Below are 7,684 nucleotides of genomic sequence, written 5' to 3'. Positions count from 1 at the left end.
GTATTTAAGTTTTAAATTAATGAAATGTGGTTTTATTTTTTTATGTTTTCAAAAAATTAATTTATGTTTTTTATGTAATATAATGTTAAAAAAATAAAAAATAAAAAAGAATTTATGGAGTGGTAACCATTTACAATGTTTAGTGGGTTGGTGGTGAAGCTGACGTGGCGCAGAGGTGATAATGTTTTTTCGGTGGGTTGAGTGTGACCAATCCCACAGCCTAAGAGTGTTTTCTTCATGCAATGAAGTGACAGCTTGCATCTTATTTTACCAAACACATTCTTTACAATAATAAAATAAGGTTTATTTTTCATATCTTAATTCATTAAAACTATAAAATGTTTTTTTTGTATCTTTAATAATCAAGATAAATTTGTTCATATGTCTATTCATAAGACTACCATTGACAATTTCATGAAACAAACACACCCACAATTTGCCAAATGCAACATTCCTAGACAACACCACTCTTTGGTTTCATCACCTTAAAAAGAACACATCAAAACAGCCGGCCATCTGTTCATATCTTTATCACCATCTTAACCTCCTCTATTTAACACAACCAATAACGGAATCATAGTTCAACTTACACATATCCGCATCCCCCAACCAACAAAACTACCATGAACGGTGGTGGCCGGAGTAAAATGAGTGCACCGTTACCTAACTCCTCAAAAGACAGAGATGAAGACCTTGTTTTATTCCGGGAGATGTATAAACGCGATAAAGATCGAGTTGTGAGCCTTCTTCAACCCGTATCCGATGAATTTGAACCCAATGGTTAGTTATATTATCTATTTTTTCAAAGCGATTAGTACGATTAATATTGATATCATTTTGAATGTACAGGAAACTATCCAATCTATGGAATGGCATCCGTGAAGAAACCAGGATTTGGATTCCTTGGAGAAACCGAGAAAAACGACTACGACTGGTAACTCCTTTTTTTACCAACTTTTGCATATATAACAGCTTCAAATTTTATATAAAAAAGAGTAATTGTTGTGCTTTTTAACAAAGGTTGAAGACACCACCCGCAACACCTCTCTTTCCATCTCTCGAGATGGATACAAAAAACGGGCATGAACTAGTCGTTCAACGTGAATTGCCCATAATCCAGCCACTTTCACGCGTATGTTCAGTTTTCATTTTATATTTTTAATTTGTATAATAATTATCTAAAACATAGGTAATGATGTCAGGTTGGATAAAAATGATTTTTCTTATTTAGATTGAGTAAACCCTTAAAGAAAACTAAATGACAATTTTACTTATACATTTCAAAAACAACTTTCCTAATATTCATTAATAAGAGTTGTGAGGATAAAAAAAGAAGGGTAAACCCAATGAGTCATTCCCTCATCAAACCCTTTAAGTAAACAGGTAAAAAAGAAACTGAAGCTAAAGAACTCGGCCTAACACTAAATAACCACAGTTTGCAGTTAAACCAGAAGAGAAGGAAACAAAGCAAACAGGCAATGGAGAAGGAAGGGCGAAAATTACAAACCCTAAACCAAGGATTCCAGCGAGATCGGTAACTCCTAGCGGTAGGTCAACCGGTTTGTTCACTGATCAGAAAAAGAACATAAAAACAGCTCCGATCCCGGTAATCACCGGTGTAAACAAGATTACTGATGTCACTAACAAGTCTAACACCACTTCATCCATATCAAATCAGTCGAAAAGCATAACAAATTCGTCACCAAGAACCTCACAGAAAACTCGAGGGGTTTCGCCTCTTGTAACGTCGAGGATTCCGGCACGGATTTCTGGTTTTTCAGATGAGACACCGGCTAATTTAAGGACAGATCGGTCCACTTCTGCTTCAAGAGGACGACCTGTTAACACTCCCGTGGCTGCTCCTCTGAAGCCGGAGGTTTTGAGTATGAGAGGGAGAAGACAGTCGTGTTCACCGAGTGTTATGAGAGGTCGGAAAGTGGCGCCTACTAATGAAGAAAGTGTGAACACCATGGCTGTTCAAAAGGGTAACAATAGAATGTTTCAAACGGGAAATGGGGGACAATTTCTTGGAAGTAGGATGGTGGACAAGATTATGAATGCGAGAAAGTCAAGTGTTGAAGAGAAGGAAACGAGGATGAAACTTAATGGTTCGATTAATGAAGGATCTGGTTATGGAAGGATGATGGCGAAGAGTTCATTAGATGTGGTATAGATATGTTTTGCTTTTGTTCTTAATTAATTTATATATACTTTAATTGGAGTTTGACTTAAAAGGTTTGACACTTTGACTTTTTATGACTTGCAGGAGACTAAGCGGGATTCAGTTCACTCCCGTCAAGTTGGACTATCATCGGGAAGAAAATCTATGTCCACGACCTATGCTCCTACTTCAAGGTCAAATGGGGGAAATTATAAAATGTGATCCATGCATGTAAAACAGTAAAATTCGAGTGTTTGTATTCTACGGTTGACTAATGATATATAAACGGATTTGAGTGATTTATTTTGATAACAGATTGGAGTAAGATCCATGAACACATACGATAACTTGTACTAAATTTGTAGGTTTTGCTGTTACGAATTTGCAGTGGCATTCAAATTCTCACCATGGAGTCTTATTATCATGTCATAAATACTCAAATCCTCTAGGCAGATTAGCTTGCTTCCAAATTATTAAAACCACCTTCATGTACGTGTGCATCTTCTTTAGATTATCGATCTGTACATGCAGCTTAGGGTTTTTCAACGTTCAATCGAGCTTTCTTCAAACTCCATACACTCAGCTCAGAGATCACCACACTTTCAGTTCCGTAGTTGAAGACGAAAAGTCGAGCTTCTTCTCCGATGGCTAATGTCGGGTAAACCCTAGCTGTTATGCAAGTCTTTCCTCCTCCTCCAAAGCTCTCAACGATCGAGTGATCTATCTGTAGAAATCCAAGATCAAACAATTAAACTACGTACATTACACCTCACATAGAAAAACATATATAACAAAAACAAAACAAGTAGATTTACGAACCAAGGTTCTGAGTGAAATTTCATCTTGTTGAGGATTTACGTCCAGAAATGCTCCATATTTCGTTTTGTCAATCCCGTCCTTCGTGGATGACCTGGGATTTGTAGGTTTGGAATGTAATTCGTTAGTAATTGAATAACATACAGATACTTCAATCGTGGAATACCTACCGGCTTTGATCACTGCACATTACCACGACATATCGTCCGTTTTTTCTTAAAACCCTAAAAAAGATTGCAGTTTGTTCGGTCAAGTCGTTGGAAGCCAAAGCCAACAGCCCAAAGGGTCCAAATTTGCCTTTCTTTGATGCATCATTTTCGCTGCAGATAAGCTGTGGATCATCAACCCAACTCGCGTCCATTTCTTCAGCGTCTTCTAAATTAGCCAGTTTGAACGAAATCTTCACATCAGCCTTTCAAATAATTAACCAATTGTTAGCCCAAATTAAAGAATCCTAAATGGAATTTAAGTAAAGTTACTTAGACTTATATGGCTAATTACCTGAGAAGCAGTGATACCCTGAATTTCATGTAACGAACCACCTTCAAGCTTCTTATTTTGAAAACTTACTTCATTTTCATGTAACATCTCGATTTCCTCGATAGGCCATTGTAGGAGCTGCTTCTGGTTTTTGTCGAGCCAAATACTCCTCGGAAACGCCTGTATTTTATAAGTGAATTCATTATTATCTTATAGCATGTGTACGTATAATAAGAAGGATAAATAATTGAAATTAATCTTCGATCGATCGATTACTTGAACTCCTGACCATCCTTTAGCGATAACATCAGCTTCAGAATCAGTCTCGTTCACCCAAGCAGTCATGATCCTTCGTTTTTTCACAGGATCGAAAAACGATTTGGAAGCGTAGTAAATCCCGTAATCAAGCCTCAAAGTAGTAGTCGTTAATTCATCTTCGGGAACATAGTGTTCTTTCTCTGGACTGTATTCCCCGACCAAGTAGCAGTCTTTTCCATGATCTTGTATTCCCAGTTTCAACACATGCTTTACCCGTTTGCTAGGGTTGATGACAGATGCATCCACACCATTTGTGCTATCAACCCACACAGGAAAGAAATCAGGACATTCCCACATTCCGGTCCCAGAAACTTTATGAAATGGCGAATCTGATTTAGTCCAATTAACAAAGTCGTCAGAATGGTAAAGAAACGCGATTCCGGTCTTATCTCTCTGACTTCCGACGAGTAATCTCCATTTCCCGTCTTCTGCAAGCCAGACGGTGGTCGGGTCTCTGAAATCATCCGGTTGAATCTCTTCCGGCAGGCTGATGATTGGATTAGCGGTGTGCTTGACCCATTCTCTGAGATAGGGATCTGATAAGTCCTTGGGGAAGGCCAAGTTCTGGACTTGGCGGTTTTCAGTGTCAATTCCGGTGTATAACATAATAGGTTTTCCCCCGGGGATGATGGAAGCAGAACCAGACAAGCAACCATTGATGTCGAAAGGTTCGGATGGAGCAAAGGCCGGGTCTAGATGGATCCAGTTGATTAAGTCGCGTGATACGGAATGTGCCCAATGCATTCGTAAATTGAAGAGTGGGCCAAAAGGGTTATATTGATAGAACATGTGGTATACTCCATTGTAGCACATTGGCCCTGGATACATATATACATGGATCTACAGTTAGAATTTAGAAATATTTGCAATCGCAATCTAAGTTAGCTGCTTACAGATTTGGTGATTAACCAATGAATTTTGATAGACTTCGTTACTTAACTTTTTGAATAGGAATATACTATTTTGAAAAGATATTTACCATTTCATTGTGGTTTAAGGTTAGAAGCTATGTGGGAATTAAAGACTTTTTATATGTCTTCTACATATTTTTTTGACGAACAAAATAAATGAATCACTAGATGATTCATTTGTAAGATGATTCACAAGAAAAAATTCCCAAAAAAACATCTTTATGATTCATTTTTAAGTAAATTAAGAAAAAATTTATTTTTATGACAATTTTAGTGAATAACAACAAAATCATTGTATAAATGAATCATCGAGATGTTTTTTTGAGAATTTTTTCTTGTGAATCATCTTACAAATGAATCATGTAATGATTCATTTTGTTTGTTCGCTAAAAAAATATGTAGAAAAAAAACTTCTTACCTTCCTACCAAAAATTTCCTTCTTATTTGATCTTGACTCTCTCTCTCTCTCTCTCTCTCTCTCTCTCTCTCTCTCTCTCTCTCTCTCTCTCTCTCTCTCTCTCTCTCTATATATATATATATATATATATATATATATATATATATATATATATATAAATGAAAGTTTATGTTGGGTTGGAAATCCTTATGGGGAAGTAAGAAAGACTAAGTAGAAACGACTGAGAATCCGAAGATGATGAGAGAACACAAGGTGATGGTGAGATCTACAATGTTATAATTAATCATTGTCAAGTAAATGTTTTTTTTAACTACCAGTCAATAGCTAAATAGTTTTTAACGTTTTACCGAATACTAGTTTCTTTACTTTAAGCAGAAAAAAGTTCAAAGTTGGCCTTATATGCAATTGACTATTTTATACTCATGATATGGCCCGAATCGGTTTTTTAATTACAAGCAACTTAAATTATTTTCTTAAAGAAAGTACATAATCTTTTACACGACAAAACAAGTGATTTTGGACGGGAACGTAGAGAAAGTCGATATATTTTATGGGAATCAAAATTTGATGCTATTTTATTTCCACAACTTTATTTCAATAAATATGGAAAGACATGGGAAGCAAATAAAGAAAGTAATCTATAAGCTTTTTTAATCAAGAACAAATACATTGAACATTTGATTTACAACATAACAAGTATAAAAAAACAATCAAAATTAGGAAACAAAAAGTCAAAATGATAATACTTACCATTAGGATCTGTGCCATGCAATCAGTCATATGCCATGTTCGTCATAACAGATCAACAAAACCATTAATGCGATATTAGAACATGTACATGAGGAAAGTCAAAGCTGAAGAAAAAGAAGATTAAGAAAAGTCAAAATTATATATAAAGAAAATCTCACCGTTCATCCAGTTTTGCGGAGGCTGGAAGTGAAACGCCGTCCTATAGGGCTGCTCAGCAAGAAGAGATTCCGACATGATTAACACTGCTGGGATAGGATAGGATACCAGAAATATTAGGAAGAAGAATGAAGCAGATTGGGGGATTATATGATTACCTCTTTGGGTCTTCCATGATATATATAATATAAACAATTTCCTTATCCTTCTGTTTTTTTGTTTGATTAGTTTACAATAATAAATAATTTATGTTTTAGTATCACTAAAACTTAACTCACCAAAACCTATTTCTTAAAAAAGTTGATGAACTATATAATCAAAACTTATGGCGGGTGGATTCGTTGATTTTGAAAACCCCTGTGCGAAGAGTGAAAATAAGCCCCTAAAATTTCATGTTAGCGATATATTAGCAATGGATTAACAGCGAATTAGTGACAGGTTAGCAATTAGCCACGATTACAAATGGATTAACGACATATTTAATTTTCGGACCCCTTCATGACACCAGCCATGTGCGACACCTGGCACATGCTCATGGTCCGACTTGCAAAAACTAATAGTACCCAAAATATCTTGTTTTATAATATGATAAAAATATACCAAGTTAAAAAAAAAATCATGAATACAATGGTTTTTATTTTAAACAAATAGCTTATCACCCAAAAGTTACTTTAAATTAAATTTGAAAGTTGTTATTTTATATGTTATATGTTATTTTATATGTTATATGTTATTTTACATCTAACCGGGAATCTCAAGTCTGATAACAAATCGGTTAGCGTACGTACTTAAAAAGTTTAAAACATTATTTTCTTGACTACGAGAGATCTGTATGGGCTTTAAAGATCTTATTGATTTGTCGTGACCTCAACAGTTGGTACGAATAATTCTAATACTTTATGTTTTCTTTCTTTTTAATGACTTCTTTTCGGATATTATACATTGACCATAGCATTAAGGAATTTAATATCATGACTTTGCATCTGGCCCTTTAGTTGATTGTAATTTACTATGGATAAATTTGTTATAATATCATCACCCCGTTTTAATTTTGATGCGTCAATATGTGAATGATGTGTATGCATACATATTTTTTAAGTACATAACGGATTGATTAATTTTGGTCATATGACTTTTAATATTACATTATTTTTTATTTCGGTATTTTATATATAAAAAACAACAAATATAACCAATTTTTTTGTTTTTTTAAAATAGAAACCATCCAAAATTAAGTGATATGCCGCAAATAACCAACCATTTAGCAGTGGGGTCGCTAATAAATAAAGGTGGTCACTAAGGCTGTAAACGAAGCAAACGAACATGAAAACATGCTTGTTTATGTTCGTTCGTTTAAATTAGACGAACAAGCGAACGGATAAACGAACGAGTTTTATTGTTCGTGTTCATTTGTTTAACAAATTATCTTCCTCATGTTCGTTCATTTATGTTCGTGAACATGTTAAACGGGCATAAACGAACGAACATAAACGAACAAAGATAAACAAACATAATTGAATATATATGAACATAAACGAAAATATAATATAGTAATGCAATAAAAAACAATTAAACATATATGAACATAAATAAATATAAACAAACGAACATAAACGAACGTAAATGAACAACATAAACAAACGTTCACGAACATAAATGAACGAATGAGACTAT

General features: G+C 34.7%; 2 protein-coding genes across 3 annotated transcripts; one reads left to right on the top strand and one right to left on the bottom strand.

Moving 5' to 3' along the window:
- The first annotated feature begins 534 nt into the window (after positions 1–534).
- Positions 535–2,545, top strand: LOC145163509 (uncharacterized). The gene is made up of 5 exons (XM_079082348.1): positions 535–780; positions 850–934; positions 1,021–1,132; positions 1,436–2,167; positions 2,267–2,545. The coding sequence occupies exons 1-5, from the start codon at positions 624–626 to the stop codon at positions 2,381–2,383; spliced, it is 1,203 nt and encodes a 400-aa protein (XP_078938474.1). The 5' UTR covers positions 535–623; the 3' UTR covers positions 2,384–2,545.
- LOC145165678 (beta-fructofuranosidase, insoluble isoenzyme CWINV3-like) lies at positions 2,442–6,370 on the bottom strand. 2 transcript variants are annotated; one of them, XM_079084473.1, is made up of 8 exons: positions 6,289–6,370; positions 6,013–6,099; positions 5,855–5,863; positions 3,734–4,593; positions 3,479–3,637; positions 3,148–3,389; positions 2,981–3,071; positions 2,442–2,885 (listed from the first exon to the last, which is right to left on the bottom strand). In XM_079084473.1, the coding sequence occupies exons 2-8, from the start codon at positions 6,086–6,088 to the stop codon at positions 2,694–2,696; spliced, it is 1,629 nt and encodes a 542-aa protein (XP_078940599.1). In that variant the 5' UTR covers positions 6,089–6,099; positions 6,289–6,370; the 3' UTR covers positions 2,442–2,693. The 2 variants fall into 2 exon arrangements, with proteins under 2 accessions (XP_078940599.1, XP_078940600.1); XM_079084474.1 differs by lacking the exon at positions 6,289–6,370 and having other exon boundaries at positions 6,013–6,209.
- Between the last annotated feature and the right edge of the window lie 1,314 nt (positions 6,371–7,684).

This window comes from Lactuca virosa, chromosome 3, assembly GCF_052849685.1.
Source record: "Lactuca virosa cultivar CGN04683 chromosome 3, Lactuca_virosa_CGN04683_v6, whole genome shotgun sequence".
NCBI lineage: Eukaryota > Viridiplantae > Streptophyta > Magnoliopsida > Asterales > Asteraceae > Lactuca > Lactuca virosa.
Note: the sequence above shows the minus strand (reverse complement) of the source record. Positions and strands in the feature narration are given on the sequence as shown.